The sequence below is a fragment of the Prorops nasuta genome, unplaced genomic scaffold, assembly GCF_024137725.1.
Source record: "Prorops nasuta isolate Cenicafe-Biocafe unplaced genomic scaffold, Cenicafe_Pnas_1.2 PNAS00031, whole genome shotgun sequence".
Taxonomy (NCBI): domain Eukaryota; kingdom Metazoa; phylum Arthropoda; class Insecta; order Hymenoptera; family Bethylidae; genus Prorops; species Prorops nasuta.
Genome location: NW_027116828.1, coordinates 252,999 through 275,744, shown reverse-complemented (window position 1 = coordinate 275,744; position 22,746 = coordinate 252,999). Strand labels below are relative to the sequence as shown.

Below are 22,746 nucleotides of genomic sequence, written 5' to 3'. Positions count from 1 at the left end.
ATTTTACAAAAATTAATAATATTGGTTCTCTGTTAGGATTTTCGTCGGACCGCGTAATCCTACCAAACACTTGGGCTGAATCGTACGAACCTGTGAATATTTTAAAAGTAAATATTCTACGTATCGAATGTAACATTACCGCTGGTGCATATACGAACGGTAGACCACATGTCATCCACGAATTTTTCCCAAGCGTTCCACCAGGTTATAAAATCTATGAAACACCGAAGAACGTCATTTACTTGCCAGTCATTGCAAGGGTAATCGATCGTCTCACATTACGTATTCTCGATCAAGACAATCGTCCTGTAAATTTTGGAAAGGAGGAAATCACCATACGATTACACATTAGAAGATGTTGATTTATAAGAATACCGACGATTATAAACCAACATTACTCGATGAACCAATCAGTCAATTAGCTGCAACAGAGCTGAATACATCAGTTCAGAGTGAAATAGGGAAAAACGTGATCGGTGGCAAAAAAGTTTTGACAAGAAAAAATATAGATTTTTCACACTCATTGGGTCTGACTGTGAAGAAAAGAAATCATGGATCCATTGAACGTTACCGCACAGCCTGCGTACGGCAACCGCATCACTAAATTGGAAATACATGCTTACAATCCGTATGCGAATGCATCATTGGGAAATAGCGATGAAATTCGTATCCCAATACAACAGCAAGATTTGATTCTTTAGCCCAGTGGTAGTTACCTCTACATAGAGGGGAAGCTGATTGAAGGTACTCGTGCTGCTACTACACCTTTGACGGATAAAGTTATGCTCGACGCTAATTCCATGGCATTTCTGTTCGATGAAATTCGTTATGATTTGAACGGTATTGAGATTGATCGGTGCAAAAACGTTGGTATCACTACCAGTATGAAGAATCTCATATCTTTAAGCAGTGAAGAGAGTATGAGTCTACGTCATTCTGGCTGGTTCGTTGCCACTCAAGAGCGTGAAAATGTTGCTGACACATTCAGCTTTTGCGTTCCCCTGCATATGCTATTGGGATTCTGCGAAGATTACAAACGTGTCGTTATCAATGCACGCCATGAGCTCGTTCTGATACGAGCGCGTAATGATATAAATTCAATATTTTCTTCGAATCAGTTTACCGATTCTGGGATTGAACTGCACCGAGTGCAATGGAGAATGCCTCACGTAACTTTAAATGAATTTACCAAACTACAATTTCTACGCATTATCCAGCAGAATAAAATTCTCACCATGGCTTTTCGTTCCTGGGAGCTCTACGAATATCCCCTTTTACCTCAAACACAGCGACATACATGGGCTGTGAAAGCGGCTACACAATTGGAGAAGCCTCGATACGTGATACTGGCGTTTAGAAAAAATAAGAAGAACGATCAATACTCGAATGTACTTAAATTTAGCGATTGCGATGTACGTGATGTTAAAGTTTATTTAAATTCTGAGTTTTATCCGTACGATCGTCTCGACACTGATTTTACGAAATCTCGCTACTCCGTACTCTATGATATGTATGTAAAGTTTTTCCACTCATATTATGCTGGAGAAAAACTGTCGAAACCAATGCTCGATTACCTAAACTTCTTGCAACACGGTCCGCTCTTTGTAATTGATTGTTCACATCAGAACGAGTCAGTGAAAACCGGCACGGTCGATGTTAAGATTGAAATCGAGTGTTGGAAAAATATTCCGAATAATACTACAGCCTATTGTTTAATTATACATGATAAAATTGTAGACTATAATCCGCTTACGAATATTGTTAGAAATGTAAGTTAGATATGTAAGGTTAGAAAAAAATAAAGCACTTTTTAATAAATATATATAAAGCATTTTATTCACTCATTTATTATACAAAACACTTATTGTTTAATCTTAAATTCTAAATTATTATAATTCCTGCCTAAGTATTTCATGATTAAAATATTTTGTGATGCTGCATTTATCAGCTCCGTAAACTGATCCTGCGATTCGAGTAAGGCAACCATCCGGGCAGGGAGATAAAACCAATTCTTCGTTAATAGTTTCGCTATTAACCTCATTCCATATTTAGTCTTTATTTTCATAATTTCAATTATGTCATATTCTTTATTTTCCTCGAGACTGTTTAATTTAACAAATGTTTTCTCAGGGATGAAAGCGAACGCATTAACTCCAGTTAAAAATGCCATTTTATCTAGACCCTGTATTACACAAAACTATTATTATTATTATTATTATTGAAAAAATTAAAACAATATTTGAATAATATATTCCTACCTTTCTTTAGCAGTTTTTTCAAAGTAATCAGTTAAAACTGAGGTATAAACTGATCTGAGTATTCTTACTGATCTGAAGATTCTTGCTGGTTGTGTGGTCGATGCACTAACTAAAGTTTGAACAGATTGAAGCTGGTTCACTATTGTTCGAATCTATTTATATAGGAAAAATTGTTGATGGAGGGGGTAAAATTCATTGATGGTAGGGGCAAAAAATTTTTCTGTTGAAAACGTGTGCAGATTTTTTAACATGTCATTAATACTGATTAGCAAGATGATATACTGCTGATTAATCGATTTATGACTCTATTAAAAGAATATGCATGAATCATTCAAGCACATTTTCATTTTTAAGAAAAGAGGAGATGATCTTCAAGATATCTGTAACGATCTATCATCTGAATAAAATATATATTAAAATTTTTTAAAAGAATATGATTTTCATAGAGAGCTGCAATTGCTGCTGCACATTTTTAGATTTTGCTGTATCAATATATATATATATATATATATTTTATCCTCAATACACACGTCTTAAGAAATAATATTCCTAAACGTGTAACATAATCTGTATGTAGCGTTTTAGAGGTTCTTAATTTTTATCTCATGCTGAAAATGAATATCATGAAGATATTTGTATATCTGAGGCATGCTTCTCTCTTGAATCTTTATTACATGCATTTTCAGGATGATTTTAATTTCAATGCTTAGTAAGATGATGATATGTGTTTGTTTATCTAAACTTGGGGTGTAATTCTCTCTTGAGTCTTTATTACATGCATTCTCACGATTATTTTAATTTCAATGCTTAGTAAGATGATGATATGTGTTTGTTTATCTAAACTTGGGGTGTAATTTCATCAAATGACACGTATAAATACCCTCAACACTGTCGTTGAAAGGGCGTTGGAGATGTTATAAAAATCTGAGTAGTTCCAGACTGCTCATTAAAGTTTGCTTCTACCTCTGATCTGTTTTACATTAAATTAAACATGTGTACCGGTAATTTGTATAATAATAATAATAATAATAATAGTTTACGCCGAGAATCCACAGTCGATGGTGATATAACAAATTTTTTAAACGAAATTGGTGTTGGAGCAGATTTAGGGGCCATAATTAGATTTTTAATAAATGATATTGAAGAAGTTGAGGAAATGAGTGGTGATGATAATGACGATGGTTATGATGGTGATGATGAAGAGGAGGAGGTTTTAAGGGACGAAGGACGTCAAATGAATCTAGTAGTGGAGGACTATGAGGAAGAAATGGAAGTGACAGTTGTGGAGAACGATGAGGAAGAAATGGAAGTGATAATTGTGGAAAGTGAGGATGAAGTGGAATTTTTATATGAAGAGATAATTATTTTGGATAATGAAGATGACAATGAAGATGAAGTATTACCTAATTGTTAGTTTAATTACAGACCATAGTGGGAGGAACATATTAAAATATGGTGCTTCATATTTAATTTCTCTTTCATTATCAAATATGTTTCAAAACTATTGTGGCTGAGCTACGCATACTTTATTTTAGGTGCTAGGTATTATACCTCTTCGATATCCCTTGGACATTAGTTTCTTGAAGTTTGGTACGTACAAACTATTTACACTTTTATCAGTAAAAAAGATATCCTTCATATTGCTAATGAAATGCTAGTTATTGTAATATACATTGTTGCATAGTTCGCTACAAATATGGTGAAATGGTTCTCAAAATAGAGCGTAGTACAGGATTTGCTTGGCAGCTATACAGGGTGAGGCACTTAAGCCGCCCCAGAATATGGATGCAGTAAGGCGCGTATCTCTTCACCTATAAAAGTTATTCAATTTTTGCATAGAACCTTTCTGAAAGCAAATAACAAGAGGCTTCGAAAATGTCCTATGGAAAAATTGAATATCTGTTATAGTTAAAGAGATACACCTCTTTCGGCATTCGTATTCTGGGGCGGCTTAAGTGCCTCACCCTGTATATATTGAAAATATTATTGCAATAATTTTTTATAAAGGGCATAAAAAGTAAAGGGGGTTCAGCGGGGTAGTAGCATGCTGCAAAGATTCAAGATGAAGTATTAATTTTGGATGAGTGATTGAAATGACTAGCTTTTATCTTATTAGTGTGCATAGAATTTTTAGTTGGTGAGTATAATTAAAAATTTGCTTAACGCTTTTTGCATCAAGAGATACGGTAGTGTCTTGACGGCAAGGCTACATTTGGGGTAAAGCGGGTTCAGCGGGGTCAGTAACATGTTGCAGAGATTCAAGGTTATGCGAGCGAAAAAATCACCCCAAAGAGAATCTGTTTTACCATCTAGGAAACTGCTTTTACCAACTGGGGCCTGAAGTCAGAGGAGTGGGGGTGTGACGTCAAAAGGCTGCAAGTATCCTCCCGCACCTCCGCAACCCTCTCGCCTCTACCTGCTGCGAGCTCACGTGGAGCCTCCGATTTCCCCCACCACCACCACTTAGCACTTCTTGGCTCCCCCCACTACCTCGCAACCAGGCTCATCCGAGTGGACAGGAGTGGGGGGGGGGCTAGAATCGGCATAGTATGTCTACTTGGGCATTAGCACTCCAAGCTTACGACTACCACGTAATACACCGGAAGGGTGCCTTGCACCATGTACCAGACGCACTATCCAGAGCTTTTGAAGGAACATTAATGACACCAGCAGAAGGAGAAGAAGGAGCCGTTCCTGTCGTAGCAGTGACTGAGGGGGCAGACCGCTGGTACTATCGAAGGACCGAAGAAATACAGAAATTTCCAGATAAATATCCAACTTGGAAGATTAAGGGCCTAAAGATGTATCATCTTTTGCCCAACAAAAACCATGCGATATTGGGCCAGGAATTGGACGACTGGAAATTAGTATTACCACGAGCACAGAGAGTCGAAGCGATTAGGTTGGCGCACGAACAGCCCTCATCAGGACATCTAGACGTTGCGAAAACCAAGTATCGTTTGGCTACTCAATTTTTTTGGCCGGAAATGCAGCGGGACGTCTGGAAATTTGTGCGCTCATGTGAAACTTGTCAAAGGACAAAGGTCTCCCAAGCTCCTCCCACCGGGTTAATGATACCTAAAGTGATCGAACACCCGTGGACCGTCGTGTCTGCTGACATTCTGGGACCCTTACCCCCAAGCCGATCTCAGCACCGATATATTGTTGTATTCTTAGATAATTTCAGTCGCTGGATCGAAATGAAGCCTCTTCGTAAGGCTAATGCAAAGTCCATCGTGTCTGCTTTCGAAGATTTAGTAATTTATCGCTGGGGAGCGCCTCGTGTGTTTTTATCGGACAACGGAACAGAGTTTGCGAACCAAGTCTTGCGACAGTGCTTGGAAAAACATGGAGTGAAACATTTTACCATTGCCCCCTATCATCCGCAATCTAATCCTGTAGAGAGAGTGAACAGAGTGGTAAAAGGAATGATTTCTGCGTTCGTGGGACAGGACCGCAAGGACTGGGACGTTCATCTACCACAGTTTCGCTACGCGATAAACAGTTCTTTTCACGTTTCTACTGGAGAGTCTCCAGCGTTCTTAAACTTTGGGCGTGAAGTGGAGTGCTTCAGGGTTAATTCGGGAGTGACTGACTTAAATGAAGTGGTAGTGAAGAATGACACGGCCAACTGGGCCGAACGCTTAGGAAAAATGTCGAAACTATACGAGGTAGTACGCCGACAAATGCGTAAAGCCAGTGAACGACAAGCACAATATTACAACAAAGGTAGAAAAACTGTATTGTATAAGGTCGGAGACCTAGTGTGGCGTCGCAATCATGTACTGTCGTCTGCAGCAGACAATTTTGCTAATAAATTAGCTCCTAAGTTCGAGGGACCTTATAAAATACTGCGTGTTTTGTCTCCTAGCATTTGCGAATTAGACGATACCAAGTCACGACGCAATCCACAGGCGCATGTGTCAGACTTAAAACCGTTCATAGCTGTCTATCCGGAACTTGAGTTATCGGAAACTGTAGATACTCAAAAATGCCCTCCGCCGAAAGAAACTGATCCCGACTCTCAGGTACAGAAGGAGGATAAGTTAGCGCTTGAGGATCCTAAAGATCCAGGAGATCGCAGAGACTTCTCAGGCAAGGGAAAGCAAGCCGCGGATAAGCCAAATATTTGGACCCAGCGTTTACGTCCCCGCAACCCTAAACCATAGTGTCCCATTTCATTGTATAGATTATTGAGGAATTGTTCCTCATTTCACTTGATGTCTTTCAGTAGAAATTGTTCTTGTTGTAGGCATTGATTTTATAGTATGAGTTTTTACTGATTGATTGAATGCCTGTCCTTGATCCTCTTATCCTGGTAATCTCCCCGGTGAACGGCTAAGTACATTTTTTTTAGGGTCAACAGTGGACCAACTTAGTTGCATGGAGTGCGTGGGCAAGCGCCACGATTAACAATAGATCCCAATTAAATTTGGCATTATTAATCACCTCTCTCCTTCTACAGGGAGGAAAAAAACTCCTAGCAGCCCCTTAATTTTCCTTTGCTTCTTCATTTGTCTCATTTAGATTCTAGCCGTTATTAGTAAGCCCATGAGATGCCGGGATACATTCCCTTCGGCCATGGGTCCTATAGGCCCCTTGTTGGAGAGTTAGACGGAGTGTACCGGGTGCCGCCGGACACGGAGGACCGATTCGTGGCCCAGCACGCCAACCCGTACGGGCCGATGGTGGAGTTTTCGGGCGTCAACTGGCCCTCTTCATTTCGGGAGCCCTTCAACCGCTGTCATCGGGCCTGGGGCGAACGAGTGGCTCCAGCGATGCCTCTGCGGCCATCCCTGCCTCCTCGCCTTCCCATGCCGGAGGTGGCGGCATACAGGGCGACTTCGGCCCTCCCTGGCCCTTCGGATGCCTACGATGCCTGGACCGGAGACCTGTTGGTGCGGCCTGCTTCCTTCATGGTACCCCGACCGGAGGAGCGACGCCAACTGGAGCTGTAGCAGGAGGCCATACCAGTGTTCCAACCGAACCGGCAGTGGTGGAGTCAAGGACCCCTGCCCAAAGACCGCTGCTTCCAGTGCCGCTTGCCTGGCCATATTTGGAACGTGTGCCCCCGTCCGGCGCTTTGGGCCTATTGTTACCGCTGCGGATGGCCCTTCGAGACCATAGAGTCGTGCCCCAAATGCTCCGGGCCCTACTGGAGGAGCCTGGGACGCCGACCTCCCCCGCGACCCATTACGCTTGACTGGACGCGGGAAATGCCGCAACCCTCCCCGGAACTCACACGAAGGACTCGGTCCCAGAGTGATTTAGAGAAGAGACGGGCTTTTTGGGAGCGGCGTCACCAGGGTCGCTCACCCCGGTAGGACCGCGGACTTTGAGAGGCTTAACATTGTGACCAGGTGGCAGACACCTCCATTATCAAATAAGGCCGTTTCGCGTTTTCTTTTCTTCCAGGTGGCAGACACCTCAGTAGTAGAATAAGTTATTTTTTATTTTTTTCCAGGTGACAGACACCTCAGTAGCTCATTAGGGCATAAGAAGTTTTTTTTTGGTGGAAGACACCTATTACTTGCTCCATTGAGCATTTTTCATAGTTCGTTTGGTAGGTTAAGTTCCAGGTGGCGCACACCTCTAGTCAGTTTATTTGATTATTTAATTATAGCTTAAATTTTAGTTTTCATTGCGTAGCTTTAAGTGCAGGTAGCATACACCTATTGTAAACTCGTTGAACCGAGTATAGGTTTCGTTTACCATTTTGTTTATATTCATTCTTTGCGTAAATTTTTCTCCCGTTAGTGGGACTAACGTTTTATTGGCTCGTAGAGCAACGTTTGTTTAAACTCTCTCGGCACAGAGTTAATTTTTCGGTGGCAAGCACCGTTTGCGCTCATTGGAGCTTTCGGTTTTTTTTTGTCGTGATTTATCCAGCGTACCGGTTAGAGTGCGCTTTTGCATGTGACCGACGCCTATTTACTTTTGGAACTTTTGCTTTTTCATTTGTCTTAGGAGAAGCCATCTCGGCCTCATTATTCTTTTCTTCTGCGGCAGTGGCGTGTAGAGCGAGTTGATTGTTGTATTCGCTTCAGCATTAATTCCTAAGCTTGGCGATTGTCCTTGCTAACACGCTTATGTAGTAGAGTCTCCTCTTTCTGTGTCATTCTCGATCCTTGCATAGGCCTCTGAGCTTTGTCAATTATATCCCATGTTGCTAAAGCTTTGGTTTTCTTTGATGTTATGATTACTTAGCAAAAATCCTCTACCCGCATGTTACTAATTAATTTTACTTTTCGATAGAATTGGTCGTTACCCGTGGTTAGGATTATCCTCTCCGCTAGTGATCGTACTCTCCGTTCCTTTACGCGCGTAAGACATCATTTAGGGTACCCAGTTCATCAAGCACAAGCATGCGAGGACGTGGACAAGAAGCGAGTCATATACATCTTAGCCATTGAAGCATCCTTCCGGTGGATAACAGAGAACTGCGGAGGACACCAAGGGCGAGAAGCACATGTCCAGAGTCAAGAGCGTTCCTTCAGTCGAAGGAGTGGCATAGGACACGGATGCTGGGAGGCACCTTCTGCTGGGGAATGTCAACCAACCCGCTTGCACCCACAGGACTGGAAGGGGAACTCCAAGATACCTTGTATCATCTTAGATTGGATTAATTTCTCGTTAATTGTTCTTTTCTTGATGTTTTTGTTTTTATAGCCCTCGTCCCTTGGGGAGACGGGTCTCGCTTACGGGAAGGGGTGTTGTGACGGGATATTTCCCCGTCACAGAATATTTGTTGCTTGCGGTAAAGCTAGGTGGGCGCGGTCGGTAATTGGGTTACTGTCGCGCGACCCATTGGCCGCATTCCGTTAGTGAGTCGCCCGCGGCAGCACGTGCCGGGATCTAGGATCGATTACGTAATAATCCGCAAGGAGCGCTGATGATCCCGGCACGTGCCAATTGTCGCCGCGGGGACTCACTCTCTTCCTTGGATGACAGCATCGAGGACGGACCTCCTTCGTTTCGCTAATTTACGTGTAGGTACTAGCTACCTGTCGCCGGCCGGTTTATGGTTTTATTCCTCCCCCCCCCCCCCCCAGTTAGTGTTTTCCCTCGGGCTTTTCCGCGAGTGCATGTGACTGCATCGGACGAAGGCGAGGGACCCTGGAATGCTGGTGGAGGACGGAGGGACTGTCTGAATTCGTAGATAGTGAGCAGGTAACGTGGAAACCCCACATCGGGGAAGTACACGCTTTTCTCTTCGTTACCGTGGGGTTCTCGGGGCAGCAACGGGTATAAGTGGCTGAGGGAAACCGTCCTTCTGTCTTGAAAGAGCCGGCGATCGGTTTCGTCGTTATTGAGTCTTTTTTGATTATTGTTCGGATGCCGATTCTTAGGCGGGCGGCCATGTTGAAGGCGGCAGCCACCTAAGGAATCGACTCCTATTATTTCGTTATCGTTGTCATATTCTTCGGTCAACATTTTTCGGGTTTTCAGGTTATCCAGGACCAGTGCCCTCTTTCGAGTTTTCTTGTTTTGTCCTATTATTTCCGGGTCATAGGTTCATCTAACAAAAACGCCAAAAGCAGGGTGGATTCCCTTGGTTTTTGTTAGTTGTTCCTAAATGCATTTTTGTTTCAGTAATCGTGATTCAGGTTCCTAAAAACGTCGGATTAGGACCTGGTAAATAAGCTTATTAGAAATTTGTACGGATTGGGTAAGCCAATTCTAGCACGACCTGAGACGGTCTCAGCCGGTCAAGCCGCGGAACGAGATGGGATGCCTGGCGCCCAAGTAAGAGGTTTTCACCTGTGTAATTGTTAATTAATAAACTATTGTTAAAAGTAAAAATTGGCGTCCGTCTCTTTGTTAAAATTCCGTGTGCCTTATGCACCTCACGTTCGGACTCGTGTTCCCCTCGCGAGTAAAAGGCGGAAAAGTTCGCCCTCGAAAAGTTGTCGTCACACTTTTTAGCAGTAGCTCTGAGGTAAGCGATGCAATTGGTGGTACAACGGATGAAAACGTCAGCCAGAATTGCATCAAATCGGAAAATATTTGCGAGGGACGACAAATCGTAGATGTTAATTTTCTGTATAATGAAATACAAAAATCTGATTGTAATCATTTAACGGGAAATGAATGTCGTTTTAAACATTGGAAATTAGTAAAGACGATACGACATGGCCTCCTAACGCATTTATTTTTCGAATGTGACACGTGTCAGTTTAAAACAAATATTTGGTCGGAACCAAATAACGATTTTCACATGTCGTTGAATGAAGCTGCTGTAGTTGGTAGTATTACTAGCGGCATAGGATTCTACCAGCTGGAGGAGTTCTTAGCTTCATTGAACGTTCGAAGCATGTGCCAAAGTTCATATAATAAATATATGAATGATACCGTTGAGAATTTCATTAAAGCAGCGTTAAATGAAATGAAAGAAGCTGCAGAAGCAGAAAAACAGCTGTAGATAATGATGACATTCTCAACGGTATTCCAGTGATTACTGTGATCGTGGATGGAAGTAGGATGAAAAGATCGTACGGTACAAATTATAATTCGTTATCAGGAGTCGGAGCGATAATAGGTTACGTACGAAAAAAGTCCTCTTTGTAGGTGTTCGCAATAAGTTTAGCATTATATGCGATATAAAAAGAGGAATGTCATCCGACGACCAACCCCGACCACATAATTGTTATAAGAATTTCGATCGTACTGAAAACTCTGCCAAGATGGAAGCTGACACCATAGTGGAGGGTTTTCAATGAAGTATCGAAATGCACGGATTGATTTATAGAACATTTATCGCTGATGGTGACAATAGTGTTCATAAATCAATTCGTGATAATAATCCTTATCGGGAGCAAAACGCGCAAGTGCAAAAAATTGAATGCACGAACCATTTGCTCCGTAATTTAAGTAAGAAATTGAGAGTTATTTCTGAGAAGGCTCAGCCGGAAGAAGGCAAAAAGAATCGTGGCTTTTACGAATTAAGAAATGTTCTTTTAAAAAATCAATGTAAAATTCGTAAAGCTATCGTAAAAGCAATTGCTTTGCGTCGCCAAGAAAATAGCTCTCAATTACTTAAGGAAAAAGAATTGCAGAGGGATATTTTAAATATCCCAAAGCATATCTTTGGTGAGCACGTCAGATGTTCTGCTCGTATTTATAACGGCGAGTGTGACACTGGAGAAAATTATGTCCCATTTTTAAAGTTTCACGGCCTTTATGAAAAAGTGGATAATGCTGTCAGATATCTGAGTGCTCATTCAGCGAGTTTAATATTGAATGCTACGAACAACGCAGTCGAATCGTTTAACTCCATTATTTGTAAGAAAATTGGAGGAAAACGAATCAATTTCGGCTCGCGAGGCTCGTACAATGCTCGCGTTAGTGCAGCTGTCCTGCAGTACAACAAGCAAGATGTCTTGACAGGCTTTTATAAAGCTTTGTCGAAGCAAGTTTCTTCCGCGATAACATCATTGGTGAAGCGGCGTCAAAAGAAGGTTTTGCAAACAAAAATTATGCGTTCGGAGAAAGGTCGAATTCGGAAAAAGGATTATACCTCGACCGGCCGAAATGCTTATTATGGTCTTCAATCGCAAAAGCCTGATATCTCGTCTGAAGTACTGAATATTCTTCGGGAATCTCACTTTGAGAAGTTAAAGGATAATCAGATAAAATCAATTGATATAAAACGAGAGACGAGAGATCAAGTTCTGTCTGAATTATGGACGTCAATGAGAAGAGAGATGCTGACAGCGTCGAATTTTGGTGCAATTTGCCATATGCGCGAGACAACATCTTGCGCTAATATGGTAAAGCAAATTTTGTATCCCCCAATTTTCGATAATGCTGCCTTAGAGTATGGTCGCCATAATGAAGACAAAGCGAGAGAATGCCTGGAAAAGCAAATAAATAAGACGATTATTAAATGTGGTTTATTTATTGATAGCAAACTTATTTATATCGGCACTTCACCCGATGGTCTTATTGACGATGACGGGCTAGTAGAAATAAAATGCCCGTTTATCGCAAAAGATTTGACTGCGGAAGAAGCTATTGAAACTGTACCTAACCTTCGACGTATATTTAATAACAAGACAAATATTAGAGAATTAAATAAACGTCATAAAATTATTATTACCAGGTGCAAGGTCAGCTTCACGTAACTCAACGACAATATTGCTTGTTCACTGTATGGACACCTAAAAGTAATGTCAAAATTCGCGTGAACAGAGACGACGAATTCTGGCAGAAACAGATGGAAGCGAAGCTAGTAAGATTTTACGAGTACTGCTTGCTTCCAGAAATTTTAGATAGCCGTTATAATAGAAGCATGCAAATTCGTGATCCACCTTATACCGTGGAAGCTAAGGAAAAAGCGCGAATTAAAAATAAAAAGAAGCAAAACAACAAAATGAAAGAAAATATAGAAGAAAACGCAATCGAAAATTGTCCAACTAATGCTTGCGTTGATTACAATTCTTCAATGGTTGATGAAGAACATGAAGACGACTGCTGTATTGTAGAAATTGGTAAATTTGAGGCTGATGATGCCTGTAAAAAACGAAGAAGGGAATTTCTCGATGCAGCACATTGTTCATTCGAAGAAATTGCGAGGAATGTTTTACCAACGACTGAAGAATTGAACGATCAATCATTAGATAGATTTTTGAGAGTCATAAGAGAAACCTCAAATTTTGAGACTCAAAGCGTTTTGTATATTGCTTATAGTGAATTAATTGAACCTAGTCGAAGCTCTATGAGTATTCAAATTATCGGCGGAAATTGCTCTAATCACTGGCGATGCATTTTCTACGACGACTGTAAGCTGTATGTATACGATAGTTTACCGTCATATACATATGAAAAGCTTACAGCACAAGAGAGAAAATATATCGAATTGCGTTACCCTTCGGTAAATATACACCAAATATTTTTTCCAAGGGTACACGTTCAACCAGATGCATATAGTTGCGGTATTTATGCCAGTGCTTTTGCCGCAACGATTGTTCTGGGAAGTGATCCGAGCAAACGACGATTTTCCAATGATTTTACTCTTATGCGAAATCATTTCATAGAAATAATTCGTTCTAATAAATTAACGGAATTTCCAATGGAATGAAATTGGATAAAGCTCATTTTGTTTTATTGTTTTCTTTTTGTTTTTCACAGATGCTCATTATTTCGGCTATAAATTTCACACGTAGTGACAATTACATGGATGCGTCACACGAAAATAAGCGGGGATGGGGCTTATTTTATAAACATAATGAAATTCATTTCAGGAAGCGTATTGGAAGTAAAACTTTTTGTTAAAGAAAGTTTATTTATGCCAGGTCTTCATTGGTAGCTGTTCGATGCCTAAAAGTATTTGCTGCTTGGGCTTAGACGCTACATACCCTTCCTCCTTCCTCGAAGCGTAGTGGGAGACTAACTTTTATTTAACGAAAGTTTGGTCATGCCAGGTCTTCATAGGTAGCTGTTCGATGCCTGATAATATTTGGTATTTTGGCATAGACGCTACAATTTATAATAATACATGTTTCATTTCAGACGAAGAAATATGGAAATACGAAGGGGGCTATCGAAATTTAAATGAAAGGGTAATTACTTTTGAACTGTTCGTCCTTCTCCTCTAAAAATACTAGCTTGAAATATAAGTATGACCTAAACTGGCAAAGTAGCAATTTATGAAAACCTTAGATATGGGAATAGCGATAAAAAAACTTTCAATAATTTTCTTTTATATTGTTAGTAGTTTTGAAATTACATTTAAATAAGTTAAAATCTACATTCGTTACATTACTCGAATACAGAGAGTGTTATGCGATTCATGAAATATGAATGATATGTAAACAAATGTAAAATAATATTTTATTGATGATAGCAACCACTAAGATATCATTATGAATTTTCTTCATTTCATTGACATTTATAAAGTTTCATACCACAATGTGTAAGCTGTATGCACTGTTGGGTATGTCGAAAAATATCAATTTTAATTCATATGAGTCTTTATTACTTAATATCATATGTACAAAAAATTATTCTTCTTTTCTGATATTATTCATATTTTATTAATTATAAACAAATTTCTGCAAGCTATTGACCTAACGAATGTAGACCTAAAAATGTAATGTAAATTAAAAAATACTAACAATATTAATAAAAGTTATTGGCCTGTTTTTATCAAAATTATCATATCTACAAACAAATCTTATGAAGTTTTTACATATTATTTATATTTAGCGATATGCATAACTATTTTATATATATTCTTGGGCCGAATATATTGTTATATGATTCGGTTATGAATAATATGTAAAAATGGAATAAGAGTTTGTTCTCAGAATCTACCGTTCTATTTGTCATTCCTGGCTTCGCACTCGTATATCTCCATGTCGGTCAAACTTCGAACGTTCAATGAACGTTTTTAAGGTGGCTCCGGCGAACTGCCCCGTATCAAGCAGGGGCCCTATTGGGAGCATCTAATTATTTAAACAAAAATTGATTATTTTTTTTCTAAACAGTTTGAATAAATAATTATATGAATATAATTACACTATGATAATGAATAATATCGAAAATATGGTAATATTTGATCCTTTCAATTAAATGCCTTAAAATAATTCGTCCCTGAATTTATATGCGTTTGGCAACAGCGCAAACATTTACGACAGATGGTTTTATTTTTATGGTTATTTGCATGGTCACGATAATTTTTGTTGGGTTTATTAGATAAAATGCCTTATAATAAACGAGCAACGGTTGGAAAAAAGAAAGGCCAGTTTACGAAAGAAAAAGTGTAAAAACAATTAGAAGCACTTATAAAGAGAAATGAAGAACGTAAAAGTGAGGTTAGTAAGGATCAAGTTTTTTTCGTCTAGAAAATATGTAATTTAATATTACAAGTTGTATTCATGAGTGTTAGTAGTAGCATAAATAATTTTATTTGTATTTATTTTAGAAAACCTCTGAAAAATTGTACGAAGGAAGACGAGTGGTTGAGTTTGACAAACTTGCAGAACAGCTGTGGTGTAATGTGTGCAATGATTCTCTTTCTTTGAGGTACAAGCTACAAGAAAAAATAATAGGCCTTGCTAGTATTATCAAAATTAAATGTCATAGATGCAATATGATCATGGATGTGACGACAAGCTCCAAATCAGATAAATTTTACTATGATGTAAACAAGAAAATGGCTATTGGTAAATATAAGTTTCTTTGGTATATAAACGCAATTGAATATGTAATATGAAGCAAAAATATTGTAGGTATGTATGATCATGGAACAGGACCATCAGGCGTAAATAGTTTCTTCTAAGCACTAAATGTTCCAGTAGTCGAAGTAAAATGCCTCAAACGTTATGAAAGGCAAGTGGGACCATCAATTGAAAAGTTAGCTGAGCAATCATGTAGAGAGGCTATAGAAATTGAAAAAATTCTAACAAAAGAAAGTAATCTTGTGAAAAAGTAGGTTAAAAAGAACTTTATTATTTCTATATTATAAATAGACTATAATTATAGTTTTTCTTGACAAATCAATTTTTATCAAATTAATCGTTAGTTTTTTAGTATTTTTTTATACATCTGTTTCTTTATAAACAATGTACTACTTTGTAAATTTCATTATAATCATGCAAATAAAAAAATTATTATGAATATTAGCTGATAAACCATGAAAATCCTTTATCTTTTATTATAGGTATGCTTTCAACGAATCAAATGAAAATGGTAATACGATCAATTTGATAGCTTCATACGATGCAGCTTGGACAAAAAGAGGTCGACAATATAATAGTTTTAGCGGTATATAATATAATATATTATTTTACTATGAGATCTGCATATTGTCTTCTACGTCGCCTTTTTTGCAGGTCATAGTACAATTATTGGTTATTTCTCAGACAAAGTGTTATCGTATGCATGTAAGGATAAACAATGTAGGAAGTGCACGCAAAATTGTGTGAAGCCTCATGATTACAAAAAAAATCATAATGGCTCGTCAAAATCAATGGAAATTGATATGGCGGTGGAGTTAGTCTTAAAAAATAAGTTATTAGTAGATTCAAATTGTAAAATACGCTGCTTGATTGCGGATGAAGATTCGTCGGCAATTGCTTCTCTCAGGCGATTGTCGCCATACACTATCACTAAGTGGTCCGATTTCAACCATACGCATAAAACGTGGAATTCTAAATTATATGATATTAAATTACCTGCAAAGCTAAGAGAATATTTCTCAAAAGCATTTAGTTTGGCAGTTATACCAAATAAAGGCGATGAACTTAACGTAAAAATTGCACTTTAAAATATTGTCCCACATGCTTTCGGACAGCATACGAATTGTGGTCCTTGGTGCAAAAGTGAAGAAGGAAATCACTATTACAAATATTTTAAAAATAATGAACCACTAAGTGATGACAAATTAAAAGACAGACTAATAAGTTTAGTTCAACCCTTTATTAATAAAGCTTCTCAGATTGCCCCATGTGCATCGAGCCAAAGCAATGAGTCCTTTAATAACATAGCATGCAATAAGCATCCAAAGTCCTTTTATTATGGAGGGTCAGAATCTCACACGGTTCGAGTGGCTTTAGCTGTGTGCCAAAAAAATTTAGGTGCTGAATATATAATAAAATTAAACAAAGCTCTAAATTTATCTCCAGGCAAATTCACTAAGAAATATAGAGAGACAAGACAAAAAAAGAGATTATCTGAAGCAGTTAAAAAAAAATCAATTCCAGTGAAACGGAGACGATTATTTTTAAAAAAGGAAAGATGCTCTAAGAATGCAACGTGCACGAGTCGAGAGGGTATAACTTATCAATCGGAATCTGGTTATCTAAACACGTCAGATCTAATTGATGAAACACTCATTGCAGGTAATTTTGTTAACTATTAAAGTAAAATATTTATTTCAAAAATACAATTAAAGATATGTTAATTTTAGACAATATTGATTATAAAGACTGTGCCTTGGTTATTTTTGATACTGAAACTACAGGTTTTCATATCTCAGATAAGATAGTTCAGGTAAATAAAATGCTTAAACTATTTATTATATACAATTAAATATTAGTAATATTGTAAAAGTTTAAAAAAAAATTAATTACTTACAGATAGCTGGTATGTGCGGTGATGAAACTTTTAATATATATATTATGCCACAAAAAAATATGTCACCAAATGCATCAAATGTTACTGGCATAACAATAACAAATGGAGAAATGTATATCAATGATGAGAAAGTAATAACGTCGACTGCTCGTGAAGGGTTTTTGAGTTTTCTGTATTTTTTAAAAAAAATAACGAAACCAATCATTCTTTTATCACATAACTGCTTCAGGTAACTATCATGAATAAGCTGACATTACACTCTTAATATTATTCCTCATTTTAATGTTCTTACTCTTTATTTTCTTACTGTTTTATTTGGTTTTAAATTTGATGCTAAGCGCGTACTAAACTTGGCGAGAAAAGTAGGACTTTTTAGTGAAATGCAAATGTTTGTAAAGGGTTTTAGTGATAGCCTTCCTATATTTCAAGAAATATTACCAAATAGAAAATAAGACAAGAAGTCTTTTAGTCAAGCAGCACTTACTCTTGATTTTTTAGAAAAGAACGAAATTGAAATGGCTCATAATGCTATTAACGATGTTCGAATGTTGCAATTGTTGATAAGAACATTGAATGTGAAAAGTGATGTTATTATAAAGCACCCTTGTGGCTTCAATTTTATAGCTAATACCAAAGAAAGGGATCAAAGATTGAAGGAGATAAAGAGATCTTTATCGGACCTAAACATATCAAAACATATGCAAAATAAAATTGCTAAGTCTGAAATAGATGTACCATTACTTCGCAAAGCTTGTTTACAAAGAGGATATGATGGATTAAGACTTTTATTAACAGAAGACATTGGTAAAAAACCAGGTGTAACCAAGAATACAAAGATAATTAAACAGTTATTTTTACAAATAAGTAATGAATCAACGAACAGTTCATAGACTTCAGCAATATATTAATTAAAAATAAATGTAATACCAAAGTTATTTATTAAATTGCCTGTGATAAATATACGTTAACATAAAGTCTATTAAATGTTTTTACTTAATAAATGAAGAAGAATAAATAAATTTAATTTAAAAAATACAAACTTATTTTATTTATAACCTATTGATATTTTAATGTTTTTAAAAATTGCCATCTCTTTTTAATTACGATTTCAGTGTATAGCTTTCATATCTAATCGAATTCACCTGAAAAAATTTTAATTTGTGTTTAATATTTGAATTTCTTGTGGATATCATAAGCAACGTTGTCAAATTTGTTGACGCATGCGCAAACGCAGAGTTCAAACATGGCTTCTTAGATGTAGGTAAATCATTTTTCAAAGTTATAAATCACGTTTTCTTTACAAATTTATCGGTAAACGCTAAATTTTTTTTATATACAATTCTTTTATTATTAAACTATCATTTGCATAATTTTTCATACAAATCTGGTAATTTTTTTATTTACTATTGGTATTTTAGTATGATAAGTACTACTTTTCCATAAGAGCTTATGATAAAAGAAATATTTTTTTTCTCTTCGGGTTAGTCGGTAACCTTATGTAACTCAAATATTTAAATAAAGCTAAAGTTTTAAATTTTTACAGGATATTTTTTATTTAATTTTTTCTTGGACGTGTAAATTCGCCGGAGCCACCTTAAGAGACAATTTTTCGAACTATTCCAGAAGATGGAAATTTCCCAAAAAATATTCTAAACACTACTATGGTTCAGTAATCAAGTACGAAAAGAAAACTGGATGCATAATAAAAAATGCGCCAAACAAAACAAATCTAGTTTTTATATAAAAAGATTAATTTTTTCTAGTGTGCCTGTGGATAGAAAATTCCCCAAAAAAATATTCTAAACAATATTTTGGTTCCGTAATCAAGTACGAAAAGAAAACTCGATGCAAAATAAACAATGTGCCTTACAAAAAAAAATCTATTTTTTAGTATAAAAATTAATTTTATCCAGTGTCCTGTAGATAGAAAATTTCTAAAAAATTATAGTAAACACTACATCAATTCAATAATGCGAGTTATTTCGTTTGCATACCACATTTTTTCTGTATCTTGCTTCTTCGATAATAGACAATGCAGAAATCAAATTTGATCCATGTAAACAATCCAATATCATTATGAAAATTGTTTTTTTTTGCATAAAAAAGAGTATTATATCGAAGGCATTATTTATCTAGCATCCAATTTGTTTCTTACATTCGATTGTTGAATTAAAGTAGTGTTTTTTGCATCATTTTTGGGGAATTTTCCATTTTACGGTACACTAGAAAAATTCAGTTTATTATCAAAAAAAGGCATTTTTTTATATTAAGATGCATCTTTCATTTTGCATCGCATTTTGTTTTCGCATTCCATTACCAAACCGAAATAGTGTTTGGAATAATTTTTGGGGAATTTTCTATCCACAGGCACACTCGGAAAAAATTAATTTTTTTACATAAAATCTACATTTTTTTTATAAAGCACCTTTTTTATTTTTCATCGAGTTTTCTTTTCGTACTCGATTACTAAACCAAAGTAGTGTTTAGAATATTTTTTGGGGAAATTTCCATCTTACTGAAAAGTTCGAAAGATTGTTTCTTAAAAACGTTCATCGAACATTCGAAATTTCACCGACATTATATCTCCGTAAATTAACTATTTCGGTTATGTGCATATTACCTATTCAGATTGAAATAAAAAATACTTTCGGAAAGGTAATATGGATCAAATTGATATCACTTCTATTTGCAAAGATTAACCCTCTTTGTTTTACAAAACAAACCCTACAGTTAAATCTTTTTAGTTTTGGAGATATGAAGCTCTATAAGTAATTATAAACAACGCATAGATCGGCCTTCGTCTTAGTAATGGAATCATTGAATGTTTGCATCGTGAAGGAGCTCGTTGTTTTGTGACATTGCTTGATTGGATTTAAAATATTTATAAAGGTGTCTCTGGTGAAACCGAAATCTATGGATGGATATTATATGTAGTAATAGAAATCTGTACTACAATTTTTTAAGATTTTTAACAAAGTTACGTAACATTATGTTTAGGTCTAGAGTCCCCAGAAATTACTATGCAATTCAGTAAATATTAATTTTTTTTAAAAATGTATAATCTTTTTTGTAGAGCGGATAATATTGATACAAACATTCTAATAACTTTTTTTCATATTAGTATTACTAAAACCAATTTATTTAGGCTATCAACCTAGAGAATTTAGACCTAAACAATTTAGGTGTAACTCGAAGAATATTGGAGATAGTTATTAAAAATTTTTTATTATTATTATCATATCTCCAAGAAAATTTATAAATTTGTTTTGATGGAATCAATTTTTACCGATCTGTATAGCAGTTTATATCTACCCTTAGCTAAACATAATTTTACGCAACTCTTACATTAATAATTTTAAAAAATTTTAAAGTTGTCTATTTCTAAATACAATATGTATCCACTGGTTTTAGCATGGTTATCTTCTGAGACACCCTATATAATTAAATCCCAATTTGAAACTGCTACTATTTCAAAAGGTCCCTACCTAAATTGCATACTAATAAAAAGAAATAGGAAATAAATAAATGAGCAACATTGGAGCATATTTTACATAAAATGTAAATTTTATTGTAAAATAGTAGGGTGACAATTGGTATACAGTCTTTTAATTATTGGCACATCGCATTTATGCATATAGAAAAATTTTTGATTATAGAAATTTATTGAGTGGTAGAGTGTTCAGTAAATCCAAATAAATAAAATAACCAAATAAATTGTGAAAGAGTTGATTTTAATATATGGTAACCGCCAGTTGATTGCAATAAAAACAAATGACAAGAAAAGATAAGAATCATGTGTTGAAATAAAATGAATATTATGAAGGTTAGAACACAAAATAACACAACGAAGAAAGATTATGTAATTGCAGAGCTTATAAGTGTTGTCGTTTCTTGGGAGAGTCCTTTTTATGGTGAAAATTGTGGCTAATATTGTTTTTTGATTAAGAAAATATTTGCACGTGCAATGGATGTTGGTAAAAAGCATCTACAGAGTAAGTTTTCTTCCAATGGATTGAAACATTACTTTGGTTGATATAAAAGGGATGTAAGACCTATTTCATTGTCTTATTCGAGTAAAGGTTATAACTCTTTATTTGTAACTAAAGCAAAAGTAGTTGATTGGTGTGGAATTTGGCATGTAGTTTGCTAAACTAATATACCTTACGGTGGGCTTGTTGTACTGGATTGCTTCACAAACTTTCCATCCTTTCAGTACACCAATGGAAATATTATGGTTGTTCGAGATTGGGAGGAGCAGAAAATGTTGCGAAGTAGATTCCGCATTTCTCTGTTATATCTCCCATCTCTATTGCGCTCACAATAGACGGCTAGACCGACAGCGTCTAGCCGCTCTATCTGTCTCTCTCTCCGCGGCGCGCTTGCGCGTCTTCTGGCCCTGGCGCGTCGCGGCCGCGAAGCAACACTACTTGCGCGCTTGGCCACTAGGTGGCCAGCGCCCGCGGCAGCTCTCTCGCTGGCAAGATTAGTGTCGCGTAATTATATAGATGGGTCCTTGATAAGGACCCATCGCACCCCAAACTAGCTCGACAGCTGTGTGGCAGCAGCAACAGCAGCAGTTTTGTCGCCTTCTCGGCCTTTCTTTTGACGCCTCATCGGCAGCGCCTCCACGGCCAACTAAGAGCGCCTCCACTGGCGAACTCATTGGGAGCATACTTTGGTAAGTATCACCCACCACCCACTGCCAACCAAGAGGGGACTACCCCTCTGCGGCATTTCCTCCCTCCTAAGGGAAATTTCTCCGGGGACTGCCCGGGAGAAGTCCACCCTCTCCTTCCCCTCCACACTGCCTCCGAGGACTACCTCGGACCCAGTGTTCCGACCCTCAAATCCAGGGCTCTCGACGAGTCGGGTAGTGGGAGGGGTAGATTCACCCTAGGGGTTGGGGTGGCTCGGAGCCACCATAGCTCTGGGAGAAGGGGGCTGAGCGGTAAGGGGACTTCCCCTTCCCTAAATCCACCTCTCCTACTTCGCTTCCTCCCGTGGCTGGGGATTTTACTAGGGAATACCCTAGGAAAAATTGTCCAGTCAGGGAGTTTCTAAGTCCGCGTTCCCTCCTGGGGAATTTTGAGTCTTGGGGTTCTGGGGAATCTTCTGCGAAAAGAAATTCCCCAGAATTTAACGGCAGCAAATTCCCTAGGCCTTCGCCATTGTAAATATCGCGGTTTTTCTTGTACATAAAATTACTTTGTAAACGTTTGTATATTTTTTATTTATTTGAATAAAGAACACTTTTACCTATTACCTCTGCCTTGAATTTTATTCTAGAATAAGACCTTCCTTTCTGACCACAGGTTCGGAGCCAACTTGGGGCACTGTTTCGCACAATGGTACTTATAACAATTTTTAATGTATTTTTCATTAGCATATTGTTATAAGTACCATAATATTT

General features: G+C 37.2%; 1 protein-coding gene across 1 annotated transcript; it reads left to right on the top strand.

Moving 5' to 3' along the window:
* The first annotated feature begins 15,053 nt into the window (after positions 1–15,053).
* LOC136782949 (uncharacterized) lies at positions 15,054–17,601 on the top strand. Its single transcript, XM_066742729.1, has 9 exons — positions 15,054–15,068; positions 15,184–15,424; positions 15,557–15,689; positions 15,922–16,025; positions 16,094–16,509; positions 16,555–17,101; positions 17,170–17,252; positions 17,339–17,467; positions 17,566–17,601. The coding sequence occupies exons 1-9, from the start codon at positions 15,054–15,056 to the stop codon at positions 17,599–17,601; spliced, it is 1,704 nt and encodes a 567-aa protein (XP_066598826.1).
* Positions 17,602–22,746: the final 5,145 nt, after the last annotated feature.

Bases quoted from the DNA above. Each gene is read 5' to 3' on its own strand.
- LOC136782949 (XM_066742729.1), top strand. The intron at 15,425-15,556 runs GTAAATATAAGT...TAAATGTTCCAG, and splicing joins AAACAAGAAAATGGCTATTG to TAGTCGAAGTAAAATGCCTC. The intron at 17,253-17,338 runs GTAAATAAAATG...AATTACTTACAG, and splicing joins TCTCAGATAAGATAGTTCAG to ATAGCTGGTATGTGCGGTGA.